Source organism: Melanotaenia boesemani, chromosome 15 (assembly GCF_017639745.1).
Source record: "Melanotaenia boesemani isolate fMelBoe1 chromosome 15, fMelBoe1.pri, whole genome shotgun sequence".
Classification (NCBI taxonomy): Eukaryota; Metazoa; Chordata; class Actinopteri; order Atheriniformes; family Melanotaeniidae; genus Melanotaenia; species Melanotaenia boesemani.
The window spans coordinates 10,039,475-10,060,101 of NC_055696.1; the positions used below are offsets into that span (position 1 = coordinate 10,039,475).

The window sequence follows — 20,627 nt, forward strand, 5'->3', positions numbered from 1 at the left end:
ATTAGCTATTAAAAATGGTCACTATTTAAAGTAGTGCTCTCTGCTGAAATTCACCTTATAAGTTAGAACAGTGATCATAAAAACAGGTCAATTGTGGTTATGTAAAGGCAAATCTTACATTTTCAATCATGTACAGTCAGTAGTTGAGGTCATTTTAATCCAAAATACAAGTATAATGTATATATAATTGTATGCATGTACATAGTTTTGTTATGATTAGCTACATTTGTAGTGGAAAAGCTTAAGTAAAACAAAAAGCATATTTCAAACCTCACAAATCATACAGTTAAGATGTATTTTAGGCAAAAATTTGATATTATTAAGTCAATATGATGAAGTTTGGAATGGCGTTAGGCATATCGATAATTTGTCTAATTTGAAGCGTAGAATGATGCTGTAAAAGAGAGTTTCCATTAATTTAATTAATTACTTGTGGGAGACTTGTGGGAGACCAAGGATGTAAGCCTACAAAAGAACCAGAAAATGTTTGTATGGTTAAATGGCGCCCTCTGGTGTCATGATATGTACTGTCCTGTCCTGCACTTGGCCCAGCAGTCCAGCAGTTCAGACTAAAAACATTAAAGGTCTGGAAGCACAGTGGCTGCACTCTCGAGCTAAGTCATGTGAGAAAGCAGCAGCAAGAATGAAGACATTAGAGTTTTCTTCTGAGAAAACATTTTAAAGCAAGTCACTGCCTGAGGCACTGGTGTGCTCATCAGCTGCTCCTCATACTTTTGTTCAAGTGTTTGCTGCATTGTGCTCTCTAAATGACACACGTAGGGTCACATGACCAAAGAGTTAATGATTAAATAATGGAAATAATGGAATGTTGAGTAATAAGAATTCAAATTTTTATATCCTGTATCTGTTACACATACAGTATCTAGTATTAAATAGTGAAAAGGAGTTTTCATGTTTCATTTAAACTTGTTTTCCATGTGGTCCCACCACTGCCACGGTACTTTTCATCCTGTAATGGATAGAAAAACTGTTTACTTTTTGCTTGTGTTTGTGTGTGAGTTTCTGAGACATCATGAGTTACCCTTTGTGCTTAGACTTATGCAGAATGTGAAGCATAAAGGTAGTGTATAATGCATATTAAATGTATAACACAGGCATTACAATTTTTTGTATATTTGTGTGTTTATGTTTTTAAACCATAATTTGTTGTTCAGTGCTTTGTTGTGGCTGTGAAGTTCATATTTCCTTTGAGATATTAACCTTTAAGAATGCTTTTCTATTTTATGTTGGCCAGTGGCAGGGCAGTTCTAACCTCCTCATCGTTCATTAGAAGGCCATAAATAAGGCTGCTAATCTAATTTATTGTGAGAATTGTCCTATTAGCATTTTTTCCCTTTGGAGGGAGTTTGCCTGCAATTCTAGGATGTGTGCTTTCTTGCTTAGTGACCCCCTCAAAATCTTGAGAGTTTTGCAGCATGTGACTGCCTCTACAAAAAGGGTGGGAGTGTGTGGGCAAGGAACTTAAGCCAAGAATTCATTAGACATTCCACTTTCACGCTGATTTTTTTTTCTTCTGGCTAATTATTTTGCCCTCTCCAGTTTAAAACCTTGCTGCTGTGATGTGGTATTTGGTAATCTTTGGTTTTCTGTCATGTTTGGTTCCAACCTATCAGCAGTTCCCCCGTCTGTGCGCAACTCAAGAAGCCCTGCGGAGCAAGGAGTGCTGCCCGCTGTGGGAGGGCGACGGCTCGGCCTGTGGGGCCAGATCGGGAAGGGGCTCCTGTGAGGACGTGGAGGTCTCGGATCAGCCCGATGGCCCGCAGTACCCCTTCTCTGGGTTGGACGATCGGGAGAAGTGGCCCCTGGTTTTCTACAATCGGACTTGTCAGTGCGCAGGAAACTTTATGGGTTTCAACTGTGCGGACTGTAAGTTCGGCTATTTTGGGGGAAACTGTGACGAGAGAAGGGAGTCTCTCAGGAGGAACATATTTCACCTGACCAGGACCGAGAGAAACACACTAGTTTCATACCTGAACTTGGCCAAGCAGACAATCAGCAGGGACTATGTTGTGGTCACAGGGACGTACAGAGAGATGGAAAACGCCTCCAACCCGATGTTTGCTGATGTGTCTGTGTATGATATTTTTGTATGGATGCATTATTATGTGTCCCGGAATGCGTTGTTAGGTGGACCGGGGAATGTGTGGACCGACGTGGACTTTGCCCACTGGGCCCCTGCTTTTCTCCCGTGGCACCGCGTGTACTTGTTACACTGGGAACATGAGATCAGGAAGCTGACGGGAGACTCGACTTTCTCCATACCGTACTGGGACTGGAGGGATGCCCAGGAATGCGACGTGTGCACGGACGACCTGATGGGGGACAGGAGCGCCCAGGATCCAAATCTCATCAGCCCGAGCTCAGTCTTCTCCTCTTGGAAGGTAAACAACTTTTTACTTTTTTCTTTTCTTTCCATTTCGTCTTTTCTTTTCTTCCACAAATGAACCCTTGAAAACGTTTCTGTTTTACGCAAAGTTTATAGCCCTAAACAAAAAAAATGGATAAGTATTTATTTGTTCTAACTTAAGAGTAGTTTTCAGTCTCCTTGCATTTTTGCAAAAAGAGAAAATAGGTCTGGGATCACCGTAGGGCCAGTTTCTTGCAGGTTTTTAGATGTTTTCTGCTGAAACACACCATTAAAATGCTTGTGCAGAACGTGACAAGCTGTGGAAAAATCATTTAATTTTAACCCAGTGTGCTGCAGCAGGGAAACAACTAAAACATGCAGGACATCGGCTTAAGAAGTCCGGAGTTGGTGATTTCTGTAATAGGCTATCACCACAAACTTGCCGTTACCAGTTCACGCACGCCTGTTGACAGTCATTCACTTTATTGCTAAAATTTGTGCTGGTTCTTTCATGCTCTGTTCTCTCCATCTACAGGTGCTGTGCTCCCAGGCTCAGGACTACAATAACAGAGGGGTGTTATGTGATGCCAGCCAAGAAGGCCCTGTGCGCCGTAACCCTGGAAACCACAATCGTAATTTGGTAGAACGATTACCAACCTCTGCAGAGGTGGAGTTCACGCTCAGTCTCCCCAACTATGACAGTGGGGCAATGGACCGCACTGCCGACATGAGCTTCAGGAACACTCTGGAAGGTCAGATAAGCCTGAACACATGTACACACACATACACCATGATTTACCAATGCTATTTTGTTATCTTCTCTATTTGGCTTGGTCCTGTATCATGTCAATATGTTTTGTTGGTTATTGTCATTTTGCGCTTGAATTAGTAGGGCTTTTAATTTGCAGTATCCAGTATTACTATGCACTCTATTATTAGTAAAAAAAAAAAAAAAAGTTGCTATTTCAGTAGGTCTTGTATTATTGTAAGACCTGGATGACTGAAATTAAAAGCTTATAGAAAGCAAACTAACGTTTGTTTAGACTCCAAAAGATGTTTGACCACTCGCCCAGGAGAGGTTCTAAATCACTAGCATGCAGTGCAATGCTTTTGACTTTTTATGGGGCCAATAGCACCTTTAGTTAGGTTCACTCAGCACACACCAACACACCCAAACACAACAGATGTATTGGCTGTCCAGTGTAATGAGGTAACAGAAGGAATGCTTAATATCGTACAGGGAACCAGCTCCTCAAAACTCAGCATTACTCCATCTAAATGACACCCCTCTGAAGCCAGTATTGTGCTGTGCAGAGTGAACTCTCTCTCTCTCTCTCTCACACACACACACACACACACACACAAAAGACAGCCTTTGGCTTTACATTTCAGAAACATTCACATGCATTAACATCCTCGCTTAGGTGATTTCACCAGTGATTGCACCTTCATTCTTAAGACCCTGGGGTCTCACATGATTGCTGGGTGAATGACCAACCCTCATATGACCAAACATCCCTAACTACCCACATGATTGTGGATTCAAGACAGACGTGACTACTCTGTTGCTGACCCACAACAGGGCTTCCAGCCAGATGAAATGAAGAAAGAAGACATTAAAGATATCTGTGAAGCAAAAACAAACAATAGTTTGCAAAGAATTTTTTCCATTTAAGCTCAGTTTTCTCAGACAACATCTAAGGCTTGTGGTTTTCTAGGAAACCTATCAGATCTGAACATCTCCACAAGTGTTATCGTTCCTTGGAAAAGAAATAGAAAAGAGTAAGCTATAGCAGAGCTTTGTGGAGAAACGTGAGATCTCATACAGCTTGTTTTAAGACAGCGCTTCTATGGTTAAATACTGTGACTATTAATAAAACAAAACAAATTTTGATAATGAGATGTTATTTGGATATCCTCCAAACTTCCAATTCTGTTGGGATTTCTTCTGATATTATTTATTGTTGCAACACAAACTATTTGCTCTCCAACAACTATGCTGCAAATCTGCTGAGCCATTTAAAATCTTTCAGGATTCGGAGACCCTCAGACCGGGTTGGGCAACAGTCCTCGTTTGGGTATGCATGCTGCTCTACATGTGTTCATGAATGGATCCATGTCCTCAGTGCAGGGCTCAGCAAATGATCCCATTTTTCTTCTTCACCATGCTTTTGTTGACAGGTGAGACATGCAAACAGGCACATTTTTAGAACTGGTAACACTTGCATTTAGTACTAATATATTTTTTTCTTTACAGTATTTATGAGCAGTGGCTCAGAAGGCATCAGCCATCTCCATCCCAGTATCCAGGTTCTAATGCTCCTATAGGGCACAATGGCGATTACCACATGGTGCCATTTCTGCCCCTCCACAGAAATAGAGAGTACTTTATTTCCAGCAAAGACCTTGGATATGAGTACTCTTACTTGCTAGATGCAAGTAGGTTCCCTTTGTTTGCATTTTGGAAAATTATATTAAATTCCTTATCTCTGTCCCCGCCCCGTTTATATACACCCATTAAATAAGAAAGTCTTACCCTAAATGGATATTTACTGTTTAAGGTTTATAGTTCACATCAATTCAATAATTTAGCCTATAATGTGACCATGACTGTGCTCTTTGCAGACCAGAGGCTTGCAGAATCCATGCGTCCCTTTCTGGAGGAGCTGCGGGATGTGTGGTCCTGGCTGCTTCTTGCAGCCGTCTGTGGAGGAATTGTGGCAATAATCATAGCTGCTGCCGTCCAAACTGCAAAAAAGCGATGCAGAGGCTTGTCTTGGCCACAAAGGAAAAAGGAGGGTAATGAACTGTCTCTTCCAGAAAGGCAGCCACTTATTGGGAACAATGAAAAAGAAGAAGCCAGCCACCGTAACTACCAATCAGCTATATGAGAGCACAGCCCGAGTAGCAATATATGAGCTGAATTTCTACAGAACACCACTGTGAATTATACATTGTTGATTGTCATGAGTCTATATGTTAATATCAGCATATCTAAAATGCTTAAAAGAAATAGAAACAGAAAAAAAAGTTCATGCAGAAAATGTGGAAATGGATTATGGTGCATTTAATTTTAAACATGTTCCTGCCACAACTTGTAACCTGTTAAATTCTGCCCATCAGATGATGCAAGCCATCATTTCAGGAAGGGTAAGAAGTCCAGTCCAGTACATGGCTCCAAGTCTGGAACCCTAATTGCATCAGGACTCCAATATTTTAAATACAGGATTATGACATCTGTACAAATATCTGCAATCCTCAAAGTTGATGGTGCTTAGAATCTTCACTTACAAGGCCACACATTTAAATTCATGAAGCATTTAATATCACAAGAATTCAATGTGTCGAGCAAGTTTTCAAACTCATAATAATCTTTGACAAACAGTGAACCCCAATTTTACAATTTAAACACAAAAGTTTTTTTTTTCCTTTAATTAATGAGATCAACTGGACCCTTAATTTCTCCTTCTGCCATTGTCCAAGTCAAATAAATGTCATACATTCTCAACCCTAGACACATGCTGTCTAGTGTATCATTTCAATAATACAGTACTTTGCTCAAAATACTTAGTATTCAGTGGGCATTCTCAAATATTACAGTACATTCTCAGTGAAACGCTATGATGTTTTGACAAGAAATAAAGACATAACTACAGTATCTGAAAGTGGATTTGTTCAAGTCCATGTTGAATATGAGGAATGATGTAAAAACACGTTTGAAGCTACTGATTTTATCTGTAATAAAAGGTGGAACAGCTGGAGCACAGATTCTGATTATTTTATTTGAACTAAATGTCTACAACTGTTTTTTTCCTTATTGTATATTCAATATTGATTTTAAATATGAGTATTGACTCCTCAGTGATTTAAATTTTATAGTCAGACTACAAAGAGCAGCTTCATTGCTGAGACTGGAATATATTTTTAAGGTCAGTATTTAGTCTGATGTGATACTGGTGGACAGAATAACACAATAATTTACACAATGACACCAAAAGATGGAATAAAAAAACAAACAAAACAAAACAATTGTAAGTATTTCATGTGCCAAACATAAACAATGGAAATGTAGAGATGCAGTAGAGAACAACTTTTGCCAAGTATTAGCAAAATCTGTGTTTTAATATGATTTGATGTAGTCAGTCTGTACTGGGTCCTTTTCAAGAGCGACTTTAGTGCAAATTAACAGGTCAGTCGTCTTCCAATTTGATTTAAGTCAATAAAGTTATGGTATTTCTCATTTGTCATTCTGAAAAGTAATTTGGGAAAACAAAAACTTAAGAATTTCTTTAGCATTCAAACTTACTAAACGTCTTTAAACAATATATCCAAACATAAAAATGGCCGAATGATAGGGAGTAACAGAATATTTAGGAAAAAAGTCAATAATAAAAGAGGCAGTTCTTTAAAGATGTAATGAATGTAAAGTGTGATAAAGCTAAAAATACACACCACATATTCATTTTAAATCCTAATCATTCATCCTCATTCTCACTGTCAACCTCTTCTTTCTTCTTGTCGTTCTCCTTGGCTGGGGGAACAGGAGGAAGGTCCAGACGAGCCCAGGACATTGGTTCTGACTTCTTCATGGCTATTTCAATCTTGGCTGCCATCATGTTCACCATGCTTTTGCTCACATCTATCACCTACGAAACCAGAACAAAGAAAAACACCAGCGTATTTTATTTTCAAAGCAAAAACACATAAAAATATAAGTGTAGTGCTGCTAATTATGAGAAAAATTTTTTTTCCCTACTGAAGCTTAAATAAAATTGGATCTCTATAAAGCAAAAAAATAACATACGAATCCCCACCTTGATTATAACACTAATCATTACATATAGTATTGTTCATGCAGCATCACCATGGCAGTATGAAATATACTGTATAGTAAAGATGGTAAGAAAAGACCCATCTTTTTACATCAGAATAAACCCATACTTACTCCCCACAAGCTGATTTTCTGCTCAAATTCCTTCTCTCCTTCAAATAAAATGCGGATATTGAGCTGAGAGAAGAATGAAAAATGTAAATTAAAAAAAAAAGAACAAAAATAAAAGTGAGATATTAACAGAAATCATCTGACAGACTGCAGCATCTCTTACCGTGGTGCTGTTGGCATCCACATAGCTGAGCTCTGGGACGGCATTTTTGGCATAAATAGAAATGATGACCTGTGTCCCGGTCTGGTGCCAGTCAAACCGACAGGGGACCACTTTCTTTCCCTGCACAGAGATTTAAGATGCAGCAGGGTTCATAATTCAGTTGCTATATTGTACCAGACAGAAATGTCTTCCTTGCCAAGGTGTTTTCTGGACACCACTAGATGGAGTTCCAGCTAAGGCTTCTTCACGCAGACCTGCACCAGAAAATGATCACTTGGCATCAAGCCAGCCCACCTACCGCATCTTTTTTCCTCCATACATGTAATCCTTTGGTGCAGCCCTCTTGAGAGAGGAAGGTGTTGAAATCAGAGGTTTTCCTCTTACAGCAGCTCCAGTATTTCATCCTGGAGATGCAGGAGAGACATTAAAACATGATGGATCTTACAGCAGCCAATAATGTGTCACTCAGGAGGACCAGTAAACATGACTTACAGGCAGAATAACAGGAAAATGCTCACTCTGTGGTTTGCATTTTTATTTATTTATTTTGCTACAGTTTCTATAGAGTATGTAATGTTCACATTAAAAAACAAAGGTTTAAATTAAGTTAGAAATGAGACAGTTTTATTCTGTATTACCAACCCTTCATGGAAGATGGGGCATCCAGAGTGGAATAAACAAGTATCTGCTTCACTTGCAGGTCCTTCATAAGTCTGGGGGGGGGGGGAAAGAAAGTGGTTTAAAAAACTAAGGCTTATGTTTTCTTAATCTTTAAATACCAGTAAGGCTAAACAGCTCAATAGTAACAATAATCTTCAACACAACTACTGATAACTTTCATTACACCACATAATTTCCAGTTTGATAACTTACAAATGTTACCTGTTGCAGTTAAAGGCATGTATAAGAATGTCATTAAATCTGCCACCTGTTAAAGTCTGAGGTAAAGATTAAACTAATTCTGTAATGACAGATGTCAAAATCTTATTGCCTGAAAAATGAATCAATTCTGTGTAAAAAGATTTTTAAAAAACTACATTTTTTGACTCCAGCGGGACCCTGACTGATAAACGAAGTACAAGCAGGCAACCCATGACAGAACATCTTACAGCTTTCAATAAAATTACTTTATGAGCAATTATGCAAATTAGCTTAAAATGGCTACAAAATATGTCAATGCAAATTTCCCCTCACAGTTTATGTTCTTATCTTGGGGTTTCAGATCTGACTCGTTAGATTAACTCAAGTAAAAAAAAAAACTCTGCTTTGCATCTGTCTTGCTGAAAATACGGAGGTTCCACTACTCCTGAGTTCGGAGTATATATTTAAATATTTTTTCAAAGCATATGAATCAAAATTAACTTACATAAAGCTAAACTTAACATTAAAGCAGCTCTTGCCAAAGCTGGTACAGATACAGATGACACATTCACTTACATTGGTACATCCTCCGTTTTTACACGATGTTCCAATTTTGATCTCGTCGTTATCTTCCTCTAAACACACAATACACACATGACAAACAAAAAGACGCCCATAATGTGAATTCAAAATACACTGTTGTCCTCTCCCTGTCAGCTTTACTCAAAAAGTATGATGTGAATGACACAGATGACAGCAAATTCCCAGTTGCCCTCCATTAGTCTCTACTGTCAACATGACTTTCCAGTGTATTATGACAAGCAGGGGATAAGTGACTTTGCCAAGACTGAAATGATAGAAAAAAAGGAAATGTATTAAAGACAAAACAATAGGCAAAGATAAAGTTCTGCTCGCACCTTTCTCCTCTGCGGCATTTTCAGATAGTTTTAATTTCTCCAGTGCTTGCTTTAGAGAAGCAGAGACTTTATGCTGCAATCTCACCATGGGCTCATCAGGACTACAAGAGAAGCAAATATATCAGCATTAAAGTTTAATAATAGTGGAGACAAAGCGGTCTATTCCAAGTGGTTCATTTAAGTAATAAATTATTGCAAAATTCTTTCAAAAGATCTGATGCAAACAACATAAGTGGAATGTGATGTTTAAAAAGAGTCACTATTTGGCATTCACTGTTTCATCAGTGTAGTGCCCACCCTTTTAGGCGCAATGGTTCAAAGACAAAAAACAAACAAAAGCTGTAACTGTCCAGTGGATATTCAGTGTGTATCTGATGATTTTTGTTGATTAATACATATAAGAGTAGCCTTACATATGCTTGGCATTAAACCAGTACAGTTCACAGTTCAATGTAATTTACAGAACTAAAGCACAAGCCCCACTGGATAGGATTTTTTTTCAGTCCTGTCTTTTTTCACAGATAAAATCTATTATTTAAAAAAAAAAAAAAAATGCTAGGCTTTGACACATTTTGTATACAAGTTTGATGTTTGTATCTGTATTGTCACTTTACTTCCTATAATAATGCCTAAACCAACCTCGGTCTGCATATCGCCTCCTGAGGTTTTGGTGCAGAGATTATGTACTCGTTAAACTTTGGTTTTTGGTCTTCTCCTTCCTTCTTTTCTCCGGACGATGTCACATCTGGTTTCACCGGCTCAGGGGGCTTCTCTTTGTTGTGTGGACCCTTTGTGCAGCCCTGTGAAAACAAAGTCACTGTGTCGGGACTCACAAACAATAACTGTTCAGGCCAATATGGCCACAGAAACACTGGCAGTCGATACCTAAAAAACAGCACACAATGACTGTGGAGATGTGCAAGCAGAGACAAGGGATGATTAAAACTGAAAACTTACAGCAATGCTGAGGAAGTCTGAGAAGTCGGTAGTTCTTCTCTTGCAGCAGGACCATCCCTGAAAGGAAGGTAGAGTCATTAACTTTGACAAGCTAACAAGATATGAGCTGTCTGGGAATTTTCAGGTATCTTACTTTCAATGCATCATGAAACACCGGGACTCCTGGGTGATAGGTGCAGCCATCTATGAGAACAAAAACACATCTCAGATTCACTGGGAGAAAAATATATATTGACTGGTTACAAACTCATCAACATTTCAACTGTGGCTGCAAACAGATACGGGTGAAAATAGCATCATTTTAGTCATTTAAATGCTGTTTCAGGTCAAACTTGTAGCACCACGATGTGTTCAGCCATTGAATTTTTAAGAACACTGAGGAATCAATTACAATACAAAAGCCACTGTAGAAAAAAACCAAACAACAAAAAGAGCTTATTTATTTTACTGTCCTCAAAATAAGTTTCACAAACTATATTTAAGATATTCTTTCAATAAGATGTACTGCATATGTTGCACAAAAAATGAAATGACAACAAATCAGCATGGAGTGAATATAAAAGAAAAAAGACTGGTGGATACTGTAGGTCATAAATCATTTTCTGAGCAGTATGGCCTGCGCTGTGCCTTTTCCGTGCTACTGCCATAGATACACCACTTAGATATCCCTAAAGGTAATTATAATATACTCTACTGTTATGAAAAAGAGGTATCCTATTAAAATGGAAATTAGACTTGACTCGTGCTTCAAGTCTCAGGCAGAACACAATGCTGGATTACTTGAAGACAGGGGAGGACAGTTCTAAAGAAAAGTAATAGAGGACTCATTGAGCGCCTGTCTAGGGAGCTGAAGACAACATCGCCAACTTGACAGTTCAATTACATTTCAATCAGTACCTTCACACAAACAAAGGTACCATACAGACTTACTCTAACAATATTAAATAAGAAAACTCAAGATTGAGAAGTAAATAATCTTAATAATGATCTTTTATTAACACAACCATGCGGTGGTTTTGTTGGGTTACTGCATTTCATCGAGACAACTTAATCACTTGTCATGTTATATTTAAAACATGCGAGGAATTGGAAATCAAAAAGACATTTCTCACATAAAAACAGGATGATATAAAGCATAAAGAGGAAAAAAAGGGGGAAAAAAAAACTATTTAGTCATAGCCTCTTGTGTATTTGAGGACATTTTCACTAGATATGAGGAAATGCAACTAGATAAAATAGAAAAGCAATTTTGCTTGTGACTGTGTCCACCAGCATCTTTGTTACAGGGAAGACTTGTTTCTGAGTGGAATATGCAGTCCACATTTATGATGTGTACACCTGTCAAATGCCCTGATATCCGCATGAGTCTCCTGGATTTTAAGAAGGCTGCTCTCACTTTTACAGATTAATGTTTAACGGCTGGCAGCAGACAGTGAAGACTTAAAATATACTTTCTGCAGGCATAAGCCCCAGTGGTTGCAAGTAAAAGGATTAGGATGCACACACCTTACCTGATTCCATTTAGAAGTTACTCAGATTTTGTATGCCCTACCTGTTCTGAATTTTTAATGCATCATAGGTATTAGTTTTGTAATAAAAAGCCCACCAATTTTAAAAAATAAGATTGAAAGAAAAATTGCAATAAAAAAATATGCAAATTGGGAAAACAACCAAATTTTGAACAGTGCTGCAAATACAACAACAACAACGACAATAATAATAATAATAATAATGATAATAATAATAATAATAAAATAGACACAAGCTACTTATATACAGCAATGCTGAAAGGTTAGTAGTGCATGTCTGGAATAATATGAGAAATGAGATCGCAATGTGTACAGAATAAATCTGGTATTTTAACATTTCTCAAACCACTGTCAAAAACATCAAGAGTAACTGCAACAGTAACAAGCCTTTATCCTATCATGTTAATCATGAAAGAGTGTCCCCTTTAACAATTTTAGATGCAATAAATAACACATACAATAAATCTGTATTGCAAGCAGGTTTTGTTTTTGCTGTATTCTCTCATTTTACTGTGTTTTCATGTTGTTCATCGATAGCCAGGTGGAAGAAAACCTACTTCTTTCAACTGTACATTGTTATACAGCAAGCTGAATGCTTTTACATACCATTCAGCTAGGCTATTTTTCTACAAATTGGCTTGTATGAACACATTAATTATACATTTGACTAATGTGGATTTGTTTTAATTGGCTTCAATTAATCATGCCTGTTAAGTGCCTCAGGATGACTTTGTTGGGAATTGGTGCTATATAAATAAAGCTGATTTACAGCTCAATATAAGGACATAAATTAAAACAATGATATGGTCCTCGATATGTGCCATTTCACAAAGACTACGCCTTAATGCAGAAGCAGTGTCTAAAAAACTAAGTATCAACAATTAATAAGTTAATGATCATCTGGGCGCTGCTAATTAAATGCAGGTTTGTGTTAACACGATGCCAAGGTAGTAAAGACATAAGCAATGATCCTAGAAAAGCAAATGCTGCTGCTGACGTTACCTTTCTTTAATAATTTAGAGTCTATCATTCTACAGTGAGAAAGATTATTTATGAGTTAAAAAACATGAATAAAAGGTGGCTGGATATTCCAGGAGTGGATGTCCAAGACAATTCATGCCAAATTCAGACCAGGCAATGCTTAAAAAATTATAAAAAAGAAAAAGAGCTGCATCTCATTCGCTACAGTTCTTGGGTAACATGTTAAATGTTAAGACTACAAAGGGGAGGGGTGAGGACAGACACAAACAGTCTTTGCTGAAACAGAGACATGGTAGCCTACATAATAATTACTCTATTTTGACTCTTCAGCATTAGTCTCATACATTTACATAGCCTACAGGCTTAATAAACAGGATGAAAATCTCATCAACTTTAAAATCAGCTCTGCTGGATCATGTATAAACTCTGTAACTGTGACGAGTAATCTACCTATAACAGCATTACAGTGCAAATGACACGTGATGACAAAATAATTTAACCATCATCTAACAGCTACATCAGCTGTGAATTCACGTTGCATTTTAAAGTCTCACCACCGACTTATTTTCCATATATGACTGAAATGCTGTGATGCATACCACTGAGAAAAGAAAAAACTTTAACTTTTAAAATGTCCTGGTGAAGACTGTTTAACTCACCAGTATCACTACACATGTTTGAAGTAAATTTTGAAGTGGTTTCCTAATAAGTCATACTTTATAAACATTAAGATTTCTGCACATTTCTAGAAGACATTTGGTTCGTGTTCAAGTACAGCTACTAATGTAATGTAAGGCTATTTACCCCATGTTAGCCTGAAGTACCATAGCAGTGCTAATCTAGTTATATGGTAGCACTAGATTAGTTTTAAGATAATATGGGGAATCAATGTCATATTTAGTTTTCAGTGAGTGTATTTAGGGACTACACATCCACTCAGTCAATCAAAATGTTCATATTGGAGCTGAAAATAAAATAGAAATACATTTAAAGAGTACCTCTGTAACCACATTACTCAGCGCTGACTAAGCTAGAGCTACATGATCCAGTTTAAATAGGAGGCTAGCAAGCCTGGTAGCTGATTTTAAAGTAAGTTACAGCAGGAGAAGTTTGAGAAACATAGCCTGTAACCAGTCTTATTATTTGACAGGACGATATATAAGGAAAAGGGAGATATTTCTGACTTGTTAGGAGGGAGGACACAGACACAGGCCCCAACAGGTCCCAACCATAGACTGTATAAAGATGGACGGAGCCTGGGTGACGTCACCTGTTGGTTTCTGAAGTGCAAAAGTGAAGCTCATGGGGCGTTCCCACCGTCGCCATCTTGGTAGTGTCACGCGCGTCATTAGTCTCGGAAAATCGAAAAATGGGCAAAGAGGTCGAGCTGAGAGGAGAACTGCAAAGGTGGGGGTGGATGATTGACAACCATCAAACTCTGAGCTGCCTGTTGCTAAGAGCTAACCGAGCTAACCCAGAGCCACAGTAGCTGACCAGGTAATGGAGGTAGGGGGGCTAAAGCTAAGGCACGCTGTTAGCTGGCTAAAAAAACGTGGTTGTGCTACATTCTCGCTTTTTTCTGCGGATATTGGATACTTGCCAATCAAAAATACACGCCCCTAATTATGCTGAATCTCAAGATTAAATAACATAAGTTAGAAAAAAATTCAGCCATCTCACAGTTGTCATGAAAGTAAACTAGACCTTTTAATCCTAAAAAATTGATTTTTGTACCAGACTTTAAACATGTTTATTTCTGCTGTGAAGTTGGCCTTTTTAACATGGGAGTCTATGGGGATTTGCTCTGTTTTGTAGCCAGCCCCGAGCAGATGAGGGGTGAACTGCAATTTATTTGCACTTCCATATAGGCTTCACATTTTACAGGCGGAGGTTGCCGCTTGTACCCAACATGGAGCAGTTATTGTTGCCAGACATCAAGTGCCACATACTGTGCCCAAAACAACCAACGTACCTTTCCCTTTCCTTTCTATGAACCTTTTTGAACTTGTTGGAAATATTTCCACTTGATGATGGAGATTATTAGTGTACAGATGTTTTATTTCTCATGTCTCTCTAATGTCACCACAGTTTCCTCAGCAGTGTATGTGACTGTGTGTGTGTGTGTGTTAGAGCAGGGGACACAAACATTTCCTTTCTTTGTATACAGACCCTCTTATAAAGTCATGACCACCCTCTGACCACCCCATGTATAAGTCTTGCTCCGCCACTGCTTTTTCATGCGACTGTGTTTACAGTGAAGGTTTTAAGTTTTTAAAGTAAGCATACCACGGTGTATTGACTGCCAATTAGTTCTGTAGCAGTTAATGGTCTTCAGTTGAACCATTGTCGAGGATAAACTCTATTTAACCCATCAGCAATTAATCTGACTTGTCTGCTGAGTAGTTTAAAAGAAATTTTGGGGTTTTCAAAACAATGCTAACACACTGTAGGAACACAGTTAATATAACAATTTTGAGAAATGTACCATAAATATTCCACATTTAATAAAAAGGGTTGAATTTTAAGTGCTCGTGAAACTTGATCGCTGCCCAGACAATGATCAAAGAAAACGTTGACCTGCCAAACATCAGAGCTTAACATGCTAACAGCATGATAACGTTAAGCCTCTAAAGGCCCGTGTTCTACCACGTGTAACTACCTGACTTATCAAATGTAATGGACTTAATGAATTAGTTTTTAATGTATTTGGCTCAGTAAGTCAACTCAATGTTAGCTACATGGGCTCAGCAGGCCTACACGCTGTAGAAATTTCCAGATGATCAGAGGTTAGCTGTTAAGCAATGTACATGGCACAGTGAACTATGAGATTACTCACCGTCTGGGTTGTTTTCTGGATCGAATCGCTGTCCACATCCCTTATTATAACACAAGACAGACATGCTGGTTGATCTAGAAAGTTTTAACGGTGGACAGAGTTTTAACACAACACTTTCAGGTTCGTGTGTGAGAGATGGCGAGCCGCTGCAGCCGTTTAGGTGCTCTACCGTTCAACTGCTCTCACTTCCGGGTGTTGTCGGCTGTAGTCGGCAAGGATCGGAGCCTGCCCGCCACATCCATCCAGTGAGCGCACAGTGGTCCCACACCAGCGTCAACTGATGCTGACCGCTTCTAAACTTGCGTTAAACGACACCGTTTTTGTACCTCGTTTTTCACGAAGCTTAACCTTACAACAAACGAACGATAACTTCTGTTAAGCCAGTTTTGAGTTAACTACTGGAGATAAAGCCGAAATAGCACTACGGACTTAGGGTTACAGTAGTCAGGTGCATAAAAGTGGGGCAATAGCTATTTAGTTTGTCGAGGATGGCTGCAGACTAGTAGTGAACTGCCTCTCGGGATAATCAGCTACAGATGAACGTTTCTGTATCGCGCATCACCCACGACTATTTTGCACGTTTTGCTTTTCCTCCCTATCCATTAATGCCATGCAAAGAATGAAGAAGGATTTACTTTAACTGATAGCATCTGTTTCATCTAAAGGTAGGGAAATTTGCAATGTGTGAGTGAAGTCTACATAAATTTATAGAATACCGTTACTCAAGTGACAGTCTGTCGAGTCAAAGTGCCAAAAACTCGTAAATTTTACAGAATGTCGAGCTTCACTGGCGCTAAAATGAAAGAAAGAAAGACCATAGATAATAAGTGCACCCCTTGTTGAGACATCTCATTTAGTGGGGGATCTGAGTATCTAAATTCTGTCTTTTCTGTAGACTGACGATTAATCTCAATCCATCTATGATCCAGTACATAAGTGGACTCAAATGTATGATCAGAATTATACATTTTTTTCTGTTTTGACACAATGAAGGAAAAATCTCTTTATTATATATGTTTGCTGAAAACAGTTTCATCATTTTAAAGTATTTATAATGTTGTATATGTTTGCTGGAAACAGATTCGACATTAAAAAGCATTTATAATAAAAGAAAAGAAGAAAATGCTATTTCATCTCACAGCAAAGTAGACATAAATGACAAATTAAACTTTTTTTTCTTTTATTTAGGTTGCTTAAAAATGGTTTGTGCAGCTAATTTCTAAGTGTGTGTATATATATAATTTTTCAAGTGCACAGTCTGGTTTCTCATTGACACTTTCCCCTGTGAAATTGTTACCATCTTGGAATTGTCTGTCTTTAGACTAAAGAACATCTTTGCATAAAGTACTTGTTTCTTAGACCTGTTATTTTATCAAAATGACTTAATACTTTTCTCTGAGACAAAGTGTTCTGTGTATAGGTGCTTTTTAAAACAGATCATTTTTGGTGTCAGTCTTTTGGTTGTAGTATTCAGTGAATGAAAAAAATTGGTGCATCTTTGACTACAATTTCAGATCCCTATAGGGATAGTTAGTACCCCTGAAATGTCTTAGATTTTCTTTTCCAGAAATGTCTTTCAAATGCATGCAAAACACATGTCTCTAAAAATTCATCAAATGAATCAAGATCCGTCTCTCTTTGTCTTTTTTTTTTCCAAATAGGATGACTAGGTGGTGGAATATTGATGAAGCTTAATCGTGGGGAAACATGCTTCCTCTACCCATCTTTCTTTTTTTCTTCCATTTTCTTTTTTTCTTCTTCCTCTGTTTCCTTGCAACCCAAGCCCAGTTCTTGCCCACACCTAGAGCAGGACAAGGCTTGCTGCTCTTCACCCAGCCTGTGTACAATGCTTCAATCTTTGAGAACTCTGCTGCAAGAACCTATGTCAGAAGTGAAATCAAAATGGGGATCCATTTTAGGCCACCTTGGACTTTAGACTTGAAATATTCCATTGAGGCTGGAGACACTGAAGGCATCTTCCAAGCTGAAGAGTTTATATTGGGAGATTTTAGTTTTCTCCGCATATGCACAAGTGGAGGCAGTGGTGCCACATTGAATCGGGAAGTACAAGACAATTACACTCTGACAGTTAAGGCATCTACCCACGGAGGGCTAGAGGCCTTAGCAACTGTGTATATCAAGGTCCTGGACACAAATGATCTCAGACCTCTGTTTTCCCCAACCTTCTATTCATTTGTAGTTTCTGAAAGTGCCCCTCTAGGCACCAGCGTAGGACGTGTGACAGCCACAGATGCTGACATCGGCTCCAATGGGGAATTTTACTACTTTTTCAAGAACAGAATAGAACTCTTTGCTGTTCATCCAACCAGTGGGGTCATAACCCTGACAGGTCAACCCAGGATAGACAAAAGAGACCGATTTGAACTGGAGGTGCAGGTGGTGGACAGAGGTATGAAACTTTATGGCAACAGTGGTATTAGCAGCACTGCTAGGCTAGTCTTAACTGTGGAGAGGGTTAATGAATTTGCTCCTGTTCTCAATGCAGTCGCTGTTGTTCCTTCAGTAGCAGTCAAAGACCCTGTCTATGTCATAGTTACTGTAGACGATAGAGATGAGGGATTATCTGGGGATATAGAGTGGATGGCTATTATTGAGGGTGACCCTTTGCAACTGTTTGTGGTTGACCAGTCCCCTGTTGGAGATGAGTATTGGGTTAAAGCATCAGAACTTGTCAGCTGGGATACATTCCCATATGGCTGTAACTTAACTTTTCAGGCCAAAGACAGAGGTATACCTCCGAAGTTTTCTAACACCCAAGTTATTCAGCTGTTGATTCCAAAGCCGGATCCAGTATCGATCAGTTTTGAGAAAGATGTTTATATAGTCAAGCTGAGTGAAATAGCTCCCCCTGGTACTATTGTAGAGGTGGTGAAAATATTACCAGCTCCTCTGAGTGTCAATTACAGCTTCAGCAGCCTTTTAAATCCAACATATTTTGATATAAACCCTTTGACTGGAGTTATTATGACCACAAGAAGGCTGACAAGGATATCACAGGATTTCATGGAGATGGAGGTAGTTGATAATATCAGTCAGCAGCGAGCAAGGGTTCAAATTACCATAGAGGATGCAAATGACAACTCGCCAGTGTTCAAAAAGCCATCCTATGAAATTGCAATTAATGAGAGCTTACCTATGGGAACTATTGTTCTTGTTGTGTCTGCTGTGGATGAAGATAAAGGTGAAAATGGGTATGTAACTCATACAATCAATGCAGACCAGTCTCTTCCATTTACTATAGACAAGGACACAGGGGAAGTGAGGGTCACAAGAGATTTGGATTTTGAGTCATCAGAGGATACTTATACTTTTGCAGTGCGGGCCTCTGACTGGGGTTCACCCTACAGACGGGAGAGTGAGGTTAATATCACCATTCGTGTGATAAACATCAATGACAACCAACCTCTTTTTGAGAAGATTTCTTGCAGAGGGATGATAAGCCGGGATTTCCCTGCCAACCAGACCATTGTCACCTTATCGGCCATAGACATGGATGAGCTAGGAATTGTGAAGTACAAGATACTGTCTGGGAATGAATTAGACTATTTTATCTTAAATCCAGACTCCGGGGCTTTGTCACTGAAAAGATCATTCTCAGCAGAGAGTTTAAAAAGTGGCATATTTAACCTAAAAGTAGTCGCAACAGATGGAGAGATCCTCTCTGATCCTACATTTGTTAATGTAACAGTGGTGAGGGGTAGGATGCCACCCAGGGGGTTCACATGCAAGGAGACCAGAGTAGCTCAGCTGTTGGCAGAGAAAATGCTCTTAAAAGCATCTGCCATGGCTAGACCAAGATCAGATGAGAGATACATAGATCTTTTCTCAGTGAACAAACAATCTCCACAGTTTGAGGCCTTGCCTACAAGTATTCTGGTGAGAGAAGACCTGGCTGTTGGTGCCACTGTGTTTCAGGTACGTGCACGAGATGGTGACACAGGCTTCAATGGTTGTGTTCTTTTTTCCATTTCTGATGGTAACAAAGACAACAGCTTTAATATAAACATGGAAACTGGCATAATAACTACATTGCAGCCACTTGACCGTGAGCAAGTGGATCGCTACTTCCTTAATATTACCATCTACGATCAAGGCATTCCTCAGCTCTCCAGCTGGAGACTACTGACAGTGATCATTGAGGATGCAAATGACAATGATCCCCAGTTTGATCAGGATAACTACTCTGCCCTTGTTTCTGAAAACTCAGATATTGGCATGGAAGTTATTGCAGTCACTGCATTTGACAGGGATATGGGCCAAAATGGACAGCTCTCCTACACAATGCTGACCATTGTCCCGCAGTTTGGTATTGACAGTGAAACTGGAAGCGTTTTTGTCGCCAGCCAACTGGATAGAGAAACATTTCCGATGTTCATATTGAAGATTGAAGTAAGAGACAAAGCTGAAAGAGGCACTCGAAGGTCATCACTGACTACTCTAACCATAATAGTGGAGGACATCAATGATTGCTCTCCAGCTTTCATCCCTAGCAGCTATAGTGCACGGGTACCAGAGGACCTGCCACCAGGGTCTGTAATTACCTGGATGCAGGCTCAGGATCCAGATATTGGACCTGGTGGACAAATCCAGTACTCCTTGATTACTGACTTCAATGGCACGTTTGAGGTAGGTCATGTCACAGTTTAATCTGCACAACTGTGTACAGTTAGACACAAAACTATTTATATTTTTATGTTCACCTTTCCTTTTCAGAAGTATTCATGTCTTTTCTAACTGATCAGTAGAAAAGCCTTCAAGTAGTTATAACTAACACGCTTTTGTATATCTCCACTTGGGTTTTGGAACACTCCTTTTTTGCAGCAATCTTGTTTAGACTGTAGGAGGTTCCTTCACTCGTGTCTTCATTTCTCTCCACTGGTTTAAAATTGGCTGGGCTACTCCAAAATGTTTCATTTATTTTACTGTTTATATTTAGAATCATAAAGTACTCCTCATTTCAAGGTTTGTTCAGTTTCCAAAGGTTACTATTAAGGATATCCTGTTTAACCGGAGCAATTCTGGTACTGACAACTCAAGGGAGGCACTACAAAA

The 20,627-nt window shown here is 38.9% G+C and overlaps 3 protein-coding genes across 3 annotated transcripts in view; 2 read left to right on the forward strand and 1 right to left on the reverse strand.

Annotated features, from left to right (window-relative positions):
• The first annotated feature begins 1,483 nt into the window (after positions 1-1,483).
• LOC121654534 (tyrosinase-like) lies at positions 1,484-6,129 on the forward strand. Its single transcript, XM_042008729.1, has 5 exons — positions 1,484-2,402; positions 2,904-3,120; positions 4,402-4,549; positions 4,626-4,807; positions 4,994-6,129. Exons 1-5 carry the CDS (start codon positions 1,581-1,583, stop codon positions 5,257-5,259), a joined length of 1,635 nt encoding a protein of 544 aa, XP_041864663.1. The 5' UTR covers positions 1,484-1,580; the 3' UTR covers positions 5,260-6,129.
• A 640-nt stretch (positions 6,130-6,769) lies between these two features.
• On the reverse strand, positions 6,770-15,752 carry chordc1b (cysteine and histidine-rich domain (CHORD) containing 1b). The gene is made up of 11 exons (XM_042008730.1): positions 15,555-15,752; positions 10,342-10,391; positions 10,209-10,265; positions 9,891-10,051; positions 9,252-9,352; positions 8,911-8,969; positions 8,116-8,186; positions 7,772-7,877; positions 7,474-7,593; positions 7,314-7,376; positions 6,770-7,014 (listed from the first exon to the last, which is right to left on the reverse strand). The coding sequence occupies exons 1-11, from the start codon at positions 15,616-15,618 to the stop codon at positions 6,844-6,846; spliced, it is 1,023 nt and encodes a 340-aa protein (XP_041864664.1). The 5' UTR covers positions 15,619-15,752; the 3' UTR covers positions 6,770-6,843.
• LOC121654591 (protocadherin Fat 3) overlaps positions 15,690-20,627 on the forward strand; it is a 77,366-nt gene continuing 72,428 nt past the window's right edge. The window contains exons 1-2 of the mRNA XM_042008801.1: positions 15,690-15,799; positions 17,360-20,201. Coding sequence (XP_041864735.1) covers positions 15,690-15,799; positions 17,360-20,201 — 2,952 coding nt within the window. The remainder of the gene's footprint in view (positions 15,800-17,359; positions 20,202-20,627) is intronic.